Raw genomic sequence first — 18625 nt, 5'->3', positions numbered from 1 at the left:
CCAGCGATTCCCATCTGTTTGGCACGAGGGACTGGTTTCTTGGAAGACAATTTTTCCACGGATCGGAGGCAGAGGGCAGGGACAATTTCTGGATGAAACTGTTTCACTTCACATCATCAGGCATTAGTTAGATTCTCATAAGGAATGCACAACCGAGATCCCTTGCATGCACAGTTCACAATAGGTTTTGTGCTCCTATGAGAATCTAATGCTGCTGCTAATCCGACAGGAGGCAGAGTTCAGGCAGTAATGCTTGCTCACCTGCTGCTCATCTCCTGTTCTGTGTCCCAGTTCCTAACAGCCCATGGACCAGTACTGGTCTGTGGCCTGGGGGTTGGGGACCCCTGCACTAAACTATTTTCTAGCTCTATAGATTTGCCTATTCTGGACATTTCATATAATTGGAGCCAGAAGATATATGCTCTTTTGTGTATGACTTCTTTCATTTAGCATAATGTTTTCAGGGTTCTTCCGTGTTGTAGCATGTATCAGAACTTTATTCCTTTTTATGATTGAATAATAAATACTCCTTTGTATGGACATACTTCATTTTATTTATCCATTCATCAGTTGATGGACATTTAGGTTATTTCCACCTTTTAGCTTTTAGAAATAACGCCTCTGTGAACATTCATGAACAAGTTTTGGCGTGGACATGTTTGCATTTCTCTCGGGTAGATACACATAGGAGTGGAATTCCCTGGTCATATGCTAGCTCTTTTTAACATTTTGAGGAACTAGCAGACTGTTTTCCACAAGGATTGCACCAGTTTACATTCCCAGCAACAATGCATGAGATTCTAAATCTCCACATCTTTGCCAATCCTGTCATCTTTTGCCTGCTTCAAACTAGTCTGCCTATCTCTAATTATTTTTCTGTTATCTTTCTAAAACATAGGCAAAACATTTTGTTCTCCCTAAAACACCCATTGGTTCCCTGTTGCCTACAGATAAAGTTCATGGCCTCTGTGTTGTGACTTGGCCCTCAACTACCTTTCCATCCTCCATTCACATCCCTGCTCTAAGGCCTTGTCTTCTAGTTTTCCCATCACACCTCGCTCTCCCTGCCTCTTTGCTTCACTGTCTTTCACTGCAGTGTATTCCATTCTTCAAGGCTTAATGCAGTAACTTACTCCTTTGCCTTAATCCCTTTGAATGAATTGTTCTTTTCTGCCTTTAGATGTTGCCTGTGTTTCTTTTCGTATCATTCAGGTTTTGAAAAAAATAATAGGCTTGTTACCTCTGCTAGCAGTGATCCCTGGGGGCAGGGATTGTTCTCACTCTTTTTTTTTTTTTTTTCTTCTCCATAAGTTTATTTTTATATATAATCATTTTATATGTATAAATCTCCTATTTATTTATGCAAAAGAATATTGAGGATAATAGGAGCCAGGTTGCTCATGATTGGAGATGGAATTTCTTCTTCTTCTTCTTCTTCTTATTATTATACTTTAGGTTTTAGGGTACATGTGCACAATGTGCAGGTTTGTTACATATGTATCCATGTGCCGTGTTGGTTTGCTGCACCCATTAACTCGTCATTTAGCATTAGGTATATCTCTTCATGCTGTCCCTCCCCCCTCCCCCCAACCCACAACAGTCCCTGGAGTGTGATGTTCCCCTTCCTGTGTCCATGAGTTCTCATTGTTCAATTCCCACCTATGAGTGAGAACATGCGGTGTTTGGTTTTTTGTCCTTGCGATAGTTTACTGAGAATGATGTTTTCCAGTTTCATCTACGTCCCTACAAAGGACATGAACTCATCATTTTTTATGGCTGCATAGTATTCCATGGTGTGTATGTGCCACATTTTCTTAATCCAGTCTATCGTTGTTGGACATTTGGGTTGGTTCCAAGTCTTTGCTATTGTGAATAGTGCCGCAACAACATACGTGTGCATGTGTCTTTATAGCAGCATGATTTATAGTCCTTTGGGTATATACCCAGTAATGGGATGGCTGGGTCAAATGGTATTTCTAGTTCTAGTTCCCTGAGGATCGCCACACTGACTTCCACAATGGTTGAACTAGTTTACAGTCCCACCAACAGTGTAAAAGTGTTCCTATTTCTCCACATCCTCTCCAGCACCTGTTGTTTCCTGACTTTTTAATGATCGCCATTCTAACTGGTGTGAGATGGTATCTCATTGTGGTTTTGATTTGCATTTCTCTGATGGCCAGTGATGATGAGCATTTTTTCATGTGTTTTTTGGCTGCATAAATGTCTTCTTCTGAGAAGTGTCTGTTCATGTCCTTCACCCACTTTTTGATGGGGTTGTTTTTTTCTTGTAAATTTGTTTGAGTTCATTGTAGATTCTGGATATTAGCCCTTTGTCAGATGAGTAGATTGCAAAAATTTTCTCCCATTCTGTAGGTTGCCTGTTCACTCTAATGGTAGTTTCTTTTGCTGTGCAGAAGCTCTTTAGTTTAATTAGATCCCACTTGTCAATTTTGGCTTTTGTTGCCATTGCTTTTGGTGTTTTCGACATGAAGTCCTTGCCCACGCCTATGTCCTGAATGGTATTGCCTAGGCTTTCTTCTAGGGTTTTTATGGTTTTAGGTCTAACATGTAAGTCTTTAATCCATCTTGAATTAATTTTTGCACAAGGTGTAAGGAAGGGATCCAGTTTCAGCTTTCTACATATGGCTAGCCAGTTTTCCCAGCACCATTTATTAAATAGGGAATCCTTTCCCCATTGCTTGTTTTTGTCAGGTTTGTCAAAGATCAGATAGTTGTAGATATGTGGCATTATTTCTGAGGGCTCTGTTCTGTTCCATTGATCTATGTCTCTGTTGTGGTACCAGTTTGAAAACTGGCACAAGACAGGGATGCCCTCTCTCACCACTCCTATTCAACATAGTGCTGGAAGTTCTGGCCAGGGCAATCAGGCAGGAGAAGGAAATAAAGGGTATTCAATTAGGAAAAGAGTAAGTCAAATTGTCCCTGTTTGCAGATGACATGATTGTATATCTAGAAAACCCCATTGTCTCAGCCCAAAATCTCCTTAAGCTGATTAGCAACTTCAGCAAAGTCTCAGGATACAAAATCAATGTACAAAAATTACAAGCATTCTTGTACACCAATCACAGACAAACAGCCAAATCACGAGTGAACTCCCATTCACAATTGCTTCAAAGAGAATAAAATACCTAGGAATCCAACTTACAAGGGATGTGAAGGACCTCTTCAAGGAGAACTACAAACCACTGCTCAATGAAATAAAAGAGGATATAAACAAATGGAAGAACATTCCATGCTCATGGGTTGGAAGAATCAACATCGTGAAAATGGCCATACTGCCCAAGGTAATTTATAGATTCAATGCCATCCCCATCAAGCTACCAATGACTTTCTTCACAGAATTGGAAAAAACTACTTTAAAGTTCATATAGAACCAAAAAAGAGCCCGCATCGCCAAGTCAATCCTAAGCCAAAAGAACAAAGCTGGAGGCATCACGCTACCTGACTTCAAACTATACTACAAGGCTACAGTAACCAAAACAGCATGGTACTGTTCTCACTCTTTTGTGTGCCTGGCACCTGGTGCATTGCCAGGAAATGATGAATGCTATCATGAGGGACCAAGGAGCTCCTTGTGTGTTAGACCACACTGCTGTCCCAAGGCAGCTCTTCACTGGCCTGTCTGCATAGAGCTCAGGGAAGGACTGGTTGCTGGTTTACCTTGGCACTGTGACCTTCCTGGCTCTTCATGGGCCTTGTCTCAGTTCGTCCTATTTCCTTTCTAGGACAGTTGTGGACTGGGGCAACCTTTGCCAGTGATGAGAAGTGATGCTGCGTGGCAGTGCTGAATCTCTCTGAATATGGTAAGGACTGATGCCTGCCTATTTTGTGGACGTCAGTGTTCTTTTGTTACTTTACTCCTGGGGGTGAGGGGCATTTTCCTGTTAGACTCTGAAGGCTCTTATTATGGAGTAGCCTTCCTCCTAGGAAGGCTGTTGGCACCTTTGAGGGTGTGAGATTGCTTGCCTGGTGGTTGAAGCGGCTTGAAGGACCTTGTCACAGTTGCTGGAAAGACATAAAGTTAACATGTTTTGTTGAAATCTGTTGTTCCATTACCTGGGTCTTCTACTGTGTTGAGCTGTTGCTGGGATGTCCCCAGTGTCTGTTGCTTTTGCAGTGGACAGTACCCAGGACATACTTTCTGCACAGATTGGCATAACCCTCCCTCCCCCACCCCCCCGCCCTTCTTTTTTTTTTTTTTTTTCTTTAGAGTATGTTTTTTTGTTCATTCCCCACATCTGAGAAGGCCATAGCTTTTCAAGGTAGAATAGATCATATGCTGGAGCAGAATCGTATTCATCTGTGGGTATTTGAAGAGATGAGTGACATCTCAAAGCAACTTGTCTCTTCCACCAAACCCCTGTTTCTAGATTCGAATTGCAGCCTTAAATGCCAGCTCCACCATTGAGGATGATCATGAAGGAAGCTTTAAAAGTCACAAAACGCAGACAAAGGAGGCTCAGGTACGTAATGCAAGGTCTTCTCTGTAGGTGGACCTTCTCATTTCTATAGATGGAACCCCATTTTAAATGCATTTAGGCATCTCCTCAGTGGGGTTTTAGGGGGAAATTCTATTTTGAAAAATGGCTAGCTCTCCATCTCCTGTTAAACTTGTTTTACTTAGGAGACGATCATATTGAGGAGAAATTATATTTATTCTATCAGTGTATGTGAAGGCCAGCTCAGCCCCCAGGCCCACTTCCATGCACCCCGTTCTTTGTGCAGCCCTCAGGAGTTGGGATACCCAGGGAATGGTAGAATATTAATGGTAGATGGTGTTTCGAGGTTCCCTAGTCTATTGCCCTCACTTTACAGTGTGATGAGACTCTTGACGGGAGCAGTCTAGACTGGGATCACCCTCCAGGTCAGTAAGGAAGCCAGGTCCAACCTCAACTCCCTAGATCGTTGGTCACTCCTCTTTCCCATGAGGCCTGGCATCTCTTCCATTTCAGCCTTTTTTTTCCCATCCATTCATCTCCATACCCTTGTCCTATCCTAGTGTAACAAGAGTTTGCTCCTGCCTTTGTTTTCCCTGAAATAAACATATGCCTTCCCTCCCATCCCCCTGCATTTTATGGTAGAAATCAGGACAGTTCCAGAGCTGTCTTAGAAGTCTACTAGTCACCTGTCCCTAGTCTGCAAGGCATGTCAGTGAGGCTCAACCTACCCAGTGCCCCCTCCCTCCCACAGGAGGTTGTCATCCTCCCCAGGCAATGATCAGGCTATGGCAGAGTGGTGAGTAGAAAACATGGAAACCAGGCCGGGTGCGGTGGCTCATGCCTGTAATCTCAGCACTTTGGGAGGCTGAGGTGAGTGGATCACTTGAAGTCAGGAGTTCGAGACCAGCCTGGCCAACATGGCGAAACCCCGTCTCTACTCAAAAGTACAAAAATTAGCTGGGCGTGGTGGTGCACACCTGTAGTCCCAGCTACTAGGGAGGCTAAGGCAGGACTATAGCTTGAACCTGGAAGGCAGAGGTTGCAGTGAGCTGAGATCATGCCACCGCACTCCAGCCTGGGCGACAGAGCAAGACCCCATCTCAAAAAAAAAAAAAAGAAAAGAAAAAGAAAACAATAGAAACCAGCTTTTGTTTGTTTATTTTAAGAGATAGGGTCTCACTCTGTTACCCAGGCTGGAGTGTAGTGGCATGGTCACAACTCACTGTGACCTCTAACTCCTGGGCTCAAGCAGTCTTCCTGTCTCAGCCTCCTGAGTAGCTTAGGACTACAGACACCAGGCCACCATGCTCAGCTGATTTTTTAATTTTTTTGTAGAGACAGGGGTCTCTCTATGTGGCCCAGGTTGGCCATGAACTCTTTGGTTCACACCTTGGTTTCCTAAAGTGCTGGGATTACAGATGTGAGCCACTGTGCCTGGCCTGCAATGGAAACCGTTCACACTGAACTTTTTATTCACAACCCTTCTGATATCATATGTTTGGGATATTTTTCCCCCATACCAACCAATCCTCCAACTCTCCATATACCAACTGGGTGTCCTACAATTCAATTCTGACACTAGCTACACAGAGTTAGTGTCAGACTCCACAGCACTAACAGCTCATCCCACAAAACTGCCCTCACTTCAGATGCCAGTTGCAAGCGTTGAGTGCCAGGATACCTACACTTCTGTCCAGCCGGTCTATAAAATCAGGGATTCTCACCCCCTACCCCTTTTAGGTTTGATAATTTGGTAGAATGACTCACAGGACTTAGGAAAACACTTTACCTACATTTACCAATTTATTATGAAGGATACAACTCAGGAACAGCCAAGTGGAGGAGATATTTAGGGCAAGGTGTGGGGTGGATTCACAGAGCTTCTGTGCCCTCTCCAGGTGCGGCACCCTCCCAACACCTTGATGTTGTTCACCAACTTAGCAGCTTTCTGAACCCTGCCCTTTAGGGTTTTTAAACAGAGATTCCATCACATAGGCATGATTGATTAAATCATTGGTGATCAGCTCAATCTCCAGCCTCTCTTCCCTTCCTGGAAGTTGGGAGGTGGGGGAGCTGAAAGTTCCAGCTATCTAATCACATGGTTGGTTCCTCTGACTGTAGCCCCGCCTTACACACATTTTTGGCTTAAAAAAGACAGATCTTTATGCTGTATGAAAACATCTCTTGTCTTGATTTGCAGGAAGCAGAGGCTTTTGCATTGTACCACAAGGCCCTTGATCTGCAGAAACATGACCGGTTTGAGGAGTCTGCCAAAGCCTACCATGAGCTCTTGGAGGCGCGCCTGCTGCGGGAGGTGAGGCATCAGCAGGCCAGGCAGTGTGCCGTGGTGGTTAGTGCATGGGCTGTGGGGCTGGGTACTCTGGGCCTTACCTCTGCTCTCCCATTTCTTGGCTGTGGAACCTTGAAAACATTATTTCACCTCTCTGCCTGTATTTCCCCACCTCTAGGGTATCTGCCTCATTGAGTTTTTATGAGGGTTGAGTAAATCCAGTGAAGCATGTAGAATGATTCCTGGTGTAAGTGCTTGTTAAAGGCCAGCTATCGTTATTACTTAATCTTCACAACCACCCTGCCCAGTAGCTGCGTTTTACAAATGTGGAAACTGAGGCTTAATGAGGTCTTGATGGCTCAAAGCCATCCAAGTAAGTGAAGCATTCGAACCAGGATTGGAGTCCATGGTTTGCCGATATCTAATGATCCTACTGGAAGCACATTTTAACAAATGCCATTTGAGCAAAAGACCATGAGCTTGGGAAGTCTGTATAGACATGCCATGGAGTTTTGAATATAGTCAGAAGGATTGGGGACACTGGTTACAGTAGAGAGGGGCAGGCAGAGCAAGACCTGGTCTCAGCATGGGGACTGTGGTAGTGGTGAGTGAGTTAATCTTCGAGTTGACTGGAGATGTCGACTGGAGGTTTGGGAATTGGTCCCAACCTGAAATTGATTTAGGAAGGTGTATATTTCATTAGGAGGAAAGGCGTTTGTTTTCACCCAAACATGCAGATGATGTGCATTAAGGAAGCAGATAAGCTCCATGGGTGTTTACTGGACTGCACAGTCCTTCAGTTGAGCAGAGTCTCCTACAGCGCTAGGCATGCAGACACTTATGACTCAAGCAAAAACCTTGATGGTTTTTGCTGCCAATGAGATAGAATACTGAGTTTTAATTGTCAGAAGAAAGCATCTGTTCCTTCTCTCACTCAAGGTTTTTCTTTGTATTCCTAATTATATAGCTTGTCAAGATTCTTTGGTTACTGGTTACAGTGCCTTGGAATTAGTGGTATGGGACTTGTGACCTCCTCCTCTCCTGTTAGTAGGAAGTGGGTGAGGACCCAGAGAGGGAAAATTAGTTTATTCTATATTTACTGAGCTTTGGTTATGGACCAGTTGGTGGGCATGTTGGTCTTCCCTCTCAGGCCATGGTGGAATGCCAAGTGGGCCCAGCATCCAACAGCTGCTAGGCAGGAACCTTTTACCTAAGGGCACGGTCATGTGTCAGCCTTTTAGTTGTAGGTGTGTGCATCTTTCTGTGCATAGTATATCACTTTCAGCCTCACAAGGTTGTTTTAGCACCTCCTTTCTTATAATAGTAAAACATGCTCATTGTAAGCAACGGAGAAGTACAGAAAATATATAGAACAGTTTCTTTTTACACTCATATTGCATTGGCATACTTAATTTTAATTACATAATTACAGTTTTGCAGAAGATTGGCATAGATAGGTCCTGGACCCCAGCTGACTCCTAAGAAGCATTCACCCTGACTGGTGGGTGTCCTGGAGGGACTTGCTGGGGCAAGCCTTTCAGGATGGATGGAGAGTGGTGCTGAACGTAGGTAGTCTGTTAGGTGGAGGTTAGTTAAGAGCATCCACTGTTATGTGCATGTCCATGTGTATTGCTGATTGTTTAGTCCGAAGCAGACTCACTTAGTCTCTGTAAATTTGTTCCCACTATTCTTTGAAGAGTTCTGTACCTGGAGGGACAGAGGTAGCTGGGATCCAGCCCTGGTCAGCTGGTTCTTGGGGGCCTTTTTGAATGATAAGTCAGATGATGGTAGAAGATAACTGAATGGGGCTTCATTTGAGCTTCTCAGTCTTAAAGAAGTTCCTTAAGACCTCCAAGATAGGTAGATTCTTGGATTAGTCAAGGGATGCTTCCTGAGGGTGGCATGTCTTCAGGTCTTACCTGTTCAGAACGTGAAGAGCACTGTGTGGAAGCCACCTGTCCCAGGAAAGAGCTTCGTGGTGCCCGTGAATTTTTCTGTTAGAAAATGTTTTAGTCTTTGTCCTGTGGTTGGAGCAATAGTTTTCTAATCAGCAGTTTCTTAGAATATAAGGTCATTAAAGCTGTAATGAAATAACTTTTCATATTAAGCATATTTGCAATTCTGATGGTCTTTCAGCTCACTTTAACTTTTGCTATTTAGGTTAGGAATTATTTTTCTTAATTACAGAGATCAGACACTAATGTTTTAGTTAAATTAACAATTGTCTATGCTCATGTGATGAGTTATAGAGTTGGGAGCTCAGCCTCTTGATTCCTAATCCTGGAGTGCCTGGGGTGAAGCTCTAGGCCTTCTGCCCCCAGGCAGCCTGCTCATACTTTGTCTTTTATCTGATACCTGGAGCTGCTGGCTGGGTCTACCTATGCTGTAAATGCTGTTCTCTAGGCTTGAACCCTCAGGCATGGCAGTAGTGGTGGGGAAGCTTCTCTCTGTCTCTATGGATGCCCAGACTCTCTGCAAACTATTGATACCTCAGGATGGTCTGTTCTTCTCTGTGCGCTTGGACTAGGAGTGGTCTTATAAGAACACATGGTGCAGTGCCTTCATTTTCCAGTGGTGGACAACACTAGACTGGCTCAAGGGCCTGCAGCAGAGACCAGCCTGGAAGCCAGGTATCCTGCTGGCTGCTTGCTGAGGCTTCAAGGTCTAGTTGTCACTTCTGTTCTGTTTTGTTCACAGGCAGTTTCATCCGGTGATGAGAAAGAGGGGTTGAAACACCCTGGGCTGATACTGAAATATTCCACTTATAAGAACTTGGCCCAGCTGGCAGCCCAGCGGGAGGATCTGGAGACAGCCATGGAGTTCTACTTAGAGGTATGGTTTTGGCAGTGCTTAGCTCCCTTGGTGTTTGGAAAGCTCTTGGTGGAGGGGATGAGGTTGGGGTCTTGTGGGCCAAAAAGAAGAGTTTGTAGTGGTGGATCACCAAGCTATAGTACCCAAGGCTCTAGGGTAGGTCCATAGGTGATAACAATTAGTACTGACCAGGCCTGGAGAGCAGGGGCTGGGGCAGAGCACATGCTTGGATGCAGACGCCTGCGTGTGAATTCTTCCTTTGCTGCTCAGTGCACGTGTGGCCATGAGTGAGTTATTCAGTCTCTTGGTATCTCTAGGTCTACACCAATATAGTGGTAATAATAAAAAAGAGCATAGTTGTGAAAGTTAAGTGAGTTGGTATGCATAATAGTATCAAAAACAAAGTCTGGGCCGGGCGCGGTGGCTCACGCTTGTAATCCCAGCACTTTGGGAGGCCGAGGCGGGCGGATCACGAGGTCAGGAGATTGAGACCACGGTGAAACCCCGTCTCTACTAAAAATACAAAAAAAAAATTAGCCAGGCGTGGTGGCGGGCGCCTGTAGTCCCAGCTACTTGGAGAGGCTGAGGCAGGAGAATGGCGTGAACCCGGGAGGCAGAGCTTGCAGTGAGCCGAGATTGCGCCACTGCACCCCAGCCTGGGCGACAGAGTGAGACTCCATCTCAAAAAAAAAAAAAAAAAAACAAAGTCTGAAACTGAGTATTCAATATATTAATACTTGCAGTCATAATAGTATTGCTGTTATTTCATGTTACTATCAGTCTGTCTGTGGGCACCTCTAAAGCACCAGACACTGCACTGTTTGCTTCCTATGCATACACTAATCCTCATGCCATCTTGCAAGGAAGGAGTCTTTATCCTCACTTTAGTGATGAGGAAATGGAGGCTCAGGATCATTCTGCTAATTAGTGTTGGAGCAGGGATGTGAACCAAGGTTTGTCTTCAAAGTACATGAGTTTTCTTGAATCCCATTTTTTCAAATATTTTTAAAGACAGGGTCTCAGTCTGTTGCCCATGCTGGAGTGCAGTGGCACAATCAGGGCTCACTGCAGCCTCGACCTCCCAGGCTCAAACGATCCTCTGACCTCATGCCCCCAAGTAGCTGGGACTATAGGCATGCACCACCACCACACCCAGCTAATTTTTTGTATTTTTAGTAGAGATGGAGTTTCGCCATGTTACCCAGGCTGCTCTCGAACTCTTGGACTCAAGCATTCTGCCCACCTCAGCCTCCCAAAGTGGGATTACAGGCATGAGCCACCATGCCTGGCCCACATTTTCTTTTGTTTCTTCTCCTTTTATCTATTAAATATGTAAGGAATACAGATATTCAAATTGACAAAATATATCAAGAAAACGGGGAGACTGAGGCAGGAGGATCACTTGAGGCTAGGAGTTTGAGACAAGCCTGGACAACATACTAAGGCTGTGTCTCTACAAAAAAATTGAAAATTAGCTAGATGTGGTGATGTGCCTCTGTTGTCTCAGCTACTCATGAACCTGAGGTGAGAGGATTGCTTGAGCCCAGAAGTTTGAGAATGCAGTGAGCTATGATCACACCACTGCACTCTTGCCTGGGCAGTAGAGTGAGACCCAGTCTCAAAAAAGAAAATTAAAAAAAAAAAATTCTAAGTTAAATAACTTGGTCCCTGTAACTTTTTATATGCCATTATCACTCTAGAGCTTGGAAACGTGTGACTCCAGGAAAGATAAGCTGGCATTGCTTGTCAGTTATAAGATAGTCATGGCACTTTTGCCATTTCCCTGGGAAGTTCAAGTGGCTGTGCCAGTGCCATGCTCCTCCCGTCCCCAGGGTGCGTATTCAAGGAGAGATCTGACTGTGTATGTGTGTGTGTGTGTGTGCGCGCGCGCGTGTGCGTGTGTGTTTGCCCACTGCTTGTGTTGCTTCCAGGCAGTGATGCTGGACTCCACAGATGTCAACCTCTGGTATAAGATTGGACATGTGGCCCTGAGGCTCATCCGGATCCCCCTGGCTCGCCATGCTTTTGAGGAAGGGCTGCGGTGCAATCCTGACCACTGGCCCTGTTTGGATAACCTAATCACTGTCCTGTACACCCTCAGTGATTACACAAGTGAGTCATGCTTTGATGCTTTCTTCCATGTGCCAGTGGTTTTTGGAACAGCAGAGGAAAGGTAGTTTGGATAAACTGAAAGCCAAAGTTAACACTGAAGGGCTTTGCCAGACTGTCAGGGAGAATGGAAATGTTCTTAGATTTCTGCTTGATTCTGCATCTCTTTCTTGATTTAAATGCCTTGTAGTAATAAAGTAGTATGTTTTCTGAATGATTTTACTTTTGGCTGTCGGTTTTTTTTGTTTGTTTGTTTGTTTTTTGCTTTGCAAGGTTTTGTTTGCTTGACAGAAGAAATGGCTATCTTATTTCCTCCCCGCACTGTCCCATTTTGTGTGTCTTAGTCTGTTTGGGCTGCCATTAAAAAAAAAGTACCATAGATTGGGTGGCTTAAACAGCAGAAATTGGCTGGGTATGTTGGCCCACGCCTGTAATCCGAGCACTTTAGGGGGCCAAGGCAGGCAGATCACTTGAGCCCAGGAGTTTGAGACCAGCCTGGGCAACATGGTGAAACCCTGTCTCTTCAAAAAATACAAAAATTAACTGGACTTGATGGTGCGTGACTGTTGTCCCAGCTACTTGGGAGGCTGAGGTGGGAGGATTGCTTCAGTCTGGGAGGCTGAGGCTGCAGTGAGTCGAGGTTGTGCAACCGCATTCCTGTCTGGGTGACACAGTGAGACCCTGTCTCAAAAACAAAACAAAACAAAAATAAATATTATCTAAATCAGACATGGGTAAGACTTGAGGTACAATTCGTCCTGAGACAAAATTCCTCTCCAGTTGTAAACTTGTGAATACAGATAAATTAATGTGCTTCCAAAATATAATGGTGGGACAGATAATAGGATAAACATTTCCATTCCAACAGGGAGAAATAGGAAAGCAGGAAAGGGTGATGGGTCCCAAAACTTAGCAAACTTAGCAAGGCAAATTTGAGGTCCTGAGGCTCAGGAATAATTCTCTTTGACCTGATGCTGCGCCCTTGATGCCCGCGGAGGTGGCAACATCACCCTCATGGCACGTGGGTGGAGGGACAAGCCCCACCCTTTTGGCTTGGCAAGGGCTCTACCCCTAAGATGCTAGGTTGAGACATCCTGGCCTATGCAAACTGGAGAAGTGGCCCCACCCTTTAAGGAACTAGCCTTAGCCTCTTGGTCTGTGATGGAAGTGGTGGCTCAGATGATCTTTGAATCATCTTTGAGGTTCTTCTTCCCTTTCCTTGAAAGATAACATATATTCTTGACTTCCTTTCATTCTTTCTCATTTTTTCTGTTCCTGTTAGTCCCCATTAGCAGTGTTTCTGCCAGTATAATCCCACCTTTCTGGCTTCTGAGATACCTGATTAAATCTGTGGTTCATGCCCATACTGATCATATAAGGCAATTGTTGGTCAGTCACACTTATAGTGTTCTCAGAACAAGCTTTCTCAATTTTTGCAATATGGATAGACAGAATTTTCTAAATCTTTAAGTTCTGGTTCCTTTTTGCTTAACAGTGCCTTCTTATTTTCTCTATTTTGGCATTTCACTATAAGCAGTCAGGAGGAACTGGGCTATGTCTTTAATACTTTGCTTAGAAGTCTCAGCAAAATAGCCAATTTTATTGCTCACAAGTTCTACCTTCTACCAAACACTAGAACATAGACATACTTCAGCCAAGTGCTTTGCTACTTTATAACAAGGATCACCTTTTCTTCATTGTCCAATAGCATGTTCCTTATTTCCATTTGAGATCTCAGCAGAAATGCCCTTGATGTTTGTATTTCTACCAACATTCTGTACGTGATTATTTATTCTCTAGTAAGATGGAAGCCGTCTCTATACCTCTTCTCTTCTTTCTGAGCCCTCATCAGAATCACTTTTTTTTTTTTTTTGAGACGGAGTCTCACTCTGTCACCCAGGCTGGAGTGCAGTGGCGCGATCTCGGCTTATCGTAAGCTCCACCTCCCGGGTTCATGCCATTCTCCCTCCTCAGCCTCCGAAGTAGCTGGGACTACAGGCGCCCACCACCAAGCCCAGCTAATTTTTTATTTTTGTATTTTTAGTAGAGACGGGGTTTCACCGTGTTAGCCAGGATGTTCTCGATCTCCTGACATCGTGATCCGCCCGCCTCGGCCTCCCAAAGTGCTGGGCTTATAGGCGTGAGCCACTGCGCCCAGCCCAGAATCACCTTTAACAATCCTTACATACCAATATTCACTTTTTCCAGTGTACACCTCGAAACTCTTTAAGCTTACACCCAGTTCTAAAGCTCTTTCCAACACCAGATGTGGTAGCTCATGCCTGTAGTCCCAACACTCTAGGAGGCTGAAATGGGAGGATCGCTTGAGCCCAGAAGTTCAAGAACAGCCTGGGCAAGATTGTGAAACCCCATTTAAAAATACATTGTTTTTTTTTTCATTAGCTGGGCAGGGTGGTGCACACCTGTAGTCCCAGCTACTTGGAAGGATCACCTGAACCTAGGAGTTAGAGGTTACAATGAGCCATGATCGTACCACAGTACTCCAGCCTGGGTGACAGAGTGAGACTCTGCCTCAAAAAAAAAAAAAAATTGTTTCCACATTTTTAGGTATTTGTTACGACAGCAGCCCACTTGTTGGTACCACTTTCTGTCTTAGTTAGTTCATGCTGCTATAATAAAATATGATAGATTGGGTAGCTTAAACAAGAATTTATTTCTCTCAGCTCTAGAGGCTGGAGAGTCTTTTTTTCTCTTCCTTTTAAAAAGACAAATAGGAACAGGATAGAATGTGTTGAGATAGATGAGGCCTTGCTCAACCTTCTCATCTCCAGTTCTTGTTCTCCATAACCACTTTTTAAATCTTTTTAATTGAGGCAAAACATACATACAATAAGGTACATAAATCTGAGACCTGTCAGTTTGTATATGTGAAAACATGTCAAGATACAGAACATGTGCAGCGCCCCAGAAGGCAGGTTACTTTGGGTCCCTTCCACTTTTTACAACCTCCTAAGGCAACCTTGATTTCTCCTTTTTGTCACCAAAGATGAACTTTGCCTGTTGTTGAACTTTCTCTAGGTAGAGTCAGGAAGCATGTGCTTTCCTCAGCCTGGCCCCTTCTGCTTGTCATCCTGCCTGTGAGCGTACCCATGTGGGGCACAGCAGTCACTATGTCTTGTTATTTTATGTGGTGTATTATGTGCATTTGCACAATGTAGCCATTCTGTACATGGGCATTTGGGTTATTTCCAGATTTGGGTTCTTAGTCATAACCTGCTATGAACATTCTTGTATATGTCTTTTAGTGAACATATGCACTCGTTCTGTAGGTTGCCCCTCAATTTTACTCCCACCAGCAGAATATGATAGTTCTACAGGGCTGTGTTTTGACTCTTAGCAGTTTCTTCTTCTGGAGGCTTTGAGTCTCTTCTTGGATGCTCCTCCTACAGTTTGGGATCGTCTTTGGGGTTCAGCCTTCCTTCCCCCACTGACTTCTTTAGTTCTTTGTACCCCTGTCTCATTGTAGAAGAAGTTATGCTTGGTAAATTCAAGTCTTTGTGGGAAGATTTAGGTTGGAGTATTAGGGTTCTCCAGAGAAACAGAACCAATAGGATGTATGTACATATATAGAAAGAGATTTATTATAAGGAATTGGCTCATGTGGTATTGGTAGCTGACAAGTTCCAAGATTTACAGGGTGAGTCAGCAAGCTGCAGACCCAGGAGTGATGGTGTATAGTTCTAGTCCAAGTCTAAAGGCCTGAGAACCAGGAGAATTGATGGTATAGTTTCAGTCTGTAGGCTGGCAGGCCCAGGAAGAGCTGATGTTTTGGTTTTAGTGAGAAGGTAGGAAAAAAAAACCCCAATGTCCCAGTTCAAAGGCAGTCAGGCAGAAAAATTCTCTTACGTGGGGGAAGGTCAGCCTTTTTGTTCTGTTCAGGCCTTCAACTGATTGGATGAGGCCCTCCCACATTAGGGAGGGCAATCTGCTTTGCTCAGTCTACTGATTTAAATGTTAATCTCAGCAAAGACACCCTCACAGACACACCCAAAATAATATTTGCCCAAAGTCTGGATATGCTATAGCCCAGTCAAATAGACACATACAATTAATCATAACAGGGACTGAACTGATACATACACCTGTGAGAGCCCTGATAGATTTGACAGTCATTTAAAACAAAAAATTAAAGCAACATGTTAAGTTGACTGTCAGTAGCATTTTATGTATTTGATATGAGTAGGGAGGGATGCTGCTGGGTTAAGGCCTGCTGACTGCCTCTTGTTCTGAGATTTCCCAGGCCTTCCCTCTGCAGGACTGTAGGGTGGCTAGTAAGTTTAGCTTACTGCAGCTAATGTGCCTACTGAGAACCAGCATCATCCAAATGCTCAGTGCCTTCTGGGTTTTCTCTCTGGAAGTCACTGATGGCTACCCTTCAGGTTTCATGTGGTCTCAGAGAAGCCATGTCCCTTATTTGTCTGATGCAGGCACCTTTGGACCATCTATTGAGCAGCTTGGACTGTGCTGGGATTGTACAGACCTCTCCTTGCTCACAGGCTGCACAGCCTTTGTGCACCTTGGGGCGTGTGGCCCTGCTGAGCATTGTAGCCAGTCTCTGCTCTGTCCTCCCAAGCACACTAGGAGCGCATCACTTTCTCCTCTCCCAAGGCATCTATGCGCAGATTTCTACTTCTGCTCTGATTTTCCTCTGTGTGTTGCTTCTCACTCCTAGGTGCTTCATTTTCTAGTTATTCTCGATAGGAGTGACTTGCAGTCTACCTGCACCAAACTGAGAAGCTGGGCAGGGCATGATAGTGGTCCCAGTGCCCGGGCAGAGCTGGCACCCTGCTGCAGTGTTCTGTTTCTCTGTGTGTTCACTGGTGAGACCTGGACTGTTCCCAATTACAAGTGCTGAAAGCTTTCATAATTTATATCATAGTTCTGCTTTGTGAATCCATGCCATCCCATTTTTTCTGTGTGTTTACCTGTTACTGTCTCCATTCCTGGAGAAGCTGGAGTTGGCACAGGCTTTCCGGATCAATGACTTGAGGATGCTCATTATGACATTAACATGAGTGATGTACATGTCTTGAATTGTGGGCAGTAACTTTAATAATAGGTTTTTTTTTAAAAAAAGGAGGAAAATTGGAAAGTACAGGTCAACAAAATTCAATAAGCTTTATGTGTATAGTGGAGTCACACTATGTGACCTCTTTTGTCTCCTGCTTCTTCCCAGTACTGTATCTTGGCCTTCTTTCTGGTCAGTAAGCACACTCCTTGACCATCTATGTAGTGGCTGCTTGGCAACCTATTGTGTGGAATTGGACATACTTTATTTAACCAGGTGCCGTGGTGGGACAGAGTGGTTTTGAGATTTTTTTTTTTCCTTGAAACAGGGTCTCACTCTATTGCCCAGGCTAGAGTACGGTGGTATGATCACAGCTCACTGCAGCCTCTACCTCCTGGGCTCAAACGATTCTCCCACATCAGCCTCCTGAGTAGCTGAGACTGCAGGTGCACACCAACATGCCTGACTAATTTTTGAATTTTTTTAGAGACGGGGTTTCATCATGGTGCCCAGGCTGTTCTCCAACTCCTGGGCTCAAGCGATCTGCCCAACTCGGCCTCTGGAGTGCTGGGATTATAGGCATGAGCCCTGTGCCTGGCTATTTCCAGATTTTTTGAAGGCTGTTTTCCAATTAGCCAATAGATAATCACTGTGAGCCCTGTTGGATTTTTGCAGTAGTTTCTAGAGGTGGGATTCCCAGGTCGTCAAGGATCTGTGTGTAATTGCCTATGGTCCTCCAAAAAGATCCTATGGTCTGTTCTCTGCCAGAATCTTTGGGTCTGCTTACCTTGCAGTGCCCAATCTACTCTGGTTCTTATTACTAACCTGACTGAATTAGTTAAAGTGGTATCTCATTATTTTTTACCAGGCATTTCTTTGATTCTAGGAGCAAGATTTTCCTGATGTTAACTGGCAAGGCCAGAGCTTCTGAGTGTGATCTCAGAAGTCATAAACTGTCTCTTTCCCCACCAGCATGTCTGTACTTCATCTGCAAAGCTTTGGAGAAGGATTGCCGGTACAGCAAAGGGCTGGTCCTCAAGGAGAAGATTTTTGAGGAGCAGCCTTGTCTCCGGAAGGACTCTCTCAGAATGTTCCTCAAGTGGTAAGTCCTGCCTCTTCCCATGCCATGTGTGCATGCTTACTGTGTGGCTGGTAAAGGTCAGGAGCACACCACATTCTCCCCTCAGGTCCCATGGATGGAGCCCCTGTGCTCTGGGGCTTCATTCCCTGCTGGAGCCCCTCATCTAGTGAACTGACCTTGGACTGCCTTGTTGATCACCCACCTCTACCTAATCTTGGCAAGGCCTCCTCAGGCTGCCTGCTGCCCGCCTCTCCTGCTGCCCTGCCAGCTTTCAGTGTTCGCTAGCTCTCTTCTGGATGCTTGGGGCAGCCTGCTGCTCAGCTTGCCTCCTGCCTTTCCCCTTCCCAGGGTTTTGTTCTCAGTGCTGCCCAAGTTCAGTGTCCCAAACATGCCTCTGATCATGTGCCACCCCTGCCTTGCCTCCAGGACATAGCCCATGCTCAGTTGCATTACCAAAGAGGTTCTTTGCAGCCTGACCCCATAGTTCTCCCACCTCACCTCCTGCTTTTCCCTCCCAGGCTCCTTTTGTTAAGACTGCCCCAAGTCCCTTGCAGTTTCCAGGCGTGGTAACATTGTGTGGCATCCTATCTTCTCACCCTGGCTCCCACTACGCTCTAAACTCTCATGTCATCTTCCCACTTCTCCACCTGTCCCGCCATTGCCCCTCCTTTGCCAGGTGTCCTCCCACAGACACACTTCTGAGGTGACCCAACAATACCTGCCTCTCCTGCCCAGACTGTCGTGATGTCTGCCAGCAGGGCCACACCTCAGAGCTGCTCACTTACGAACTTATCTGTTTCTCAGGTCACCTCTCTGTTGCTTTCTGAGCTCTAGCTGCCCTTCCC

At 45.0% G+C, this 18625-nt stretch overlaps 1 protein-coding gene across 14 annotated transcripts in view; it reads left to right on the top strand.

The window, feature by feature from the left end:
* Positions 1 to 18625, top strand: part of LOC129468655 (calcineurin-binding protein cabin-1) — a 169943-nt gene that overhangs the window by 24410 nt on the left and 126908 nt on the right. For 13 of the 14 annotated variants that reach the window (XM_063622714.1, XM_055254489.1, XM_055254487.1 and 10 more), the window contains 6 exons: positions 3747 to 3824; positions 4392 to 4484; positions 6661 to 6774; positions 9448 to 9582; positions 11493 to 11673; positions 17672 to 17801. In XM_063622714.1, coding sequence (XP_063478784.1) covers positions 3822 to 3824; positions 4392 to 4484; positions 6661 to 6774; positions 9448 to 9582; positions 11493 to 11673; positions 17672 to 17801 — 656 coding nt within the window. In that variant the 5' untranslated portion in view covers positions 3747 to 3821. Of the gene's footprint in view, positions 1 to 3094; positions 3306 to 3746; positions 3825 to 4391; positions 4485 to 6660; positions 6775 to 9447; positions 9583 to 11492; positions 11674 to 17671; positions 17802 to 18625 lie in introns of those variants that run through there. The other variant, XM_063622713.1, reaches the window with a different exon arrangement.

Source organism: Symphalangus syndactylus, chromosome 18 (genome assembly GCF_028878055.3).
Source record: "Symphalangus syndactylus isolate Jambi chromosome 18, NHGRI_mSymSyn1-v2.1_pri, whole genome shotgun sequence".
NCBI lineage: Eukaryota > Metazoa > Chordata > Mammalia > Primates > Hylobatidae > Symphalangus > Symphalangus syndactylus.
Note: the sequence above shows the minus strand (reverse complement) of the source record. Positions and strands in the feature narration are given on the sequence as shown.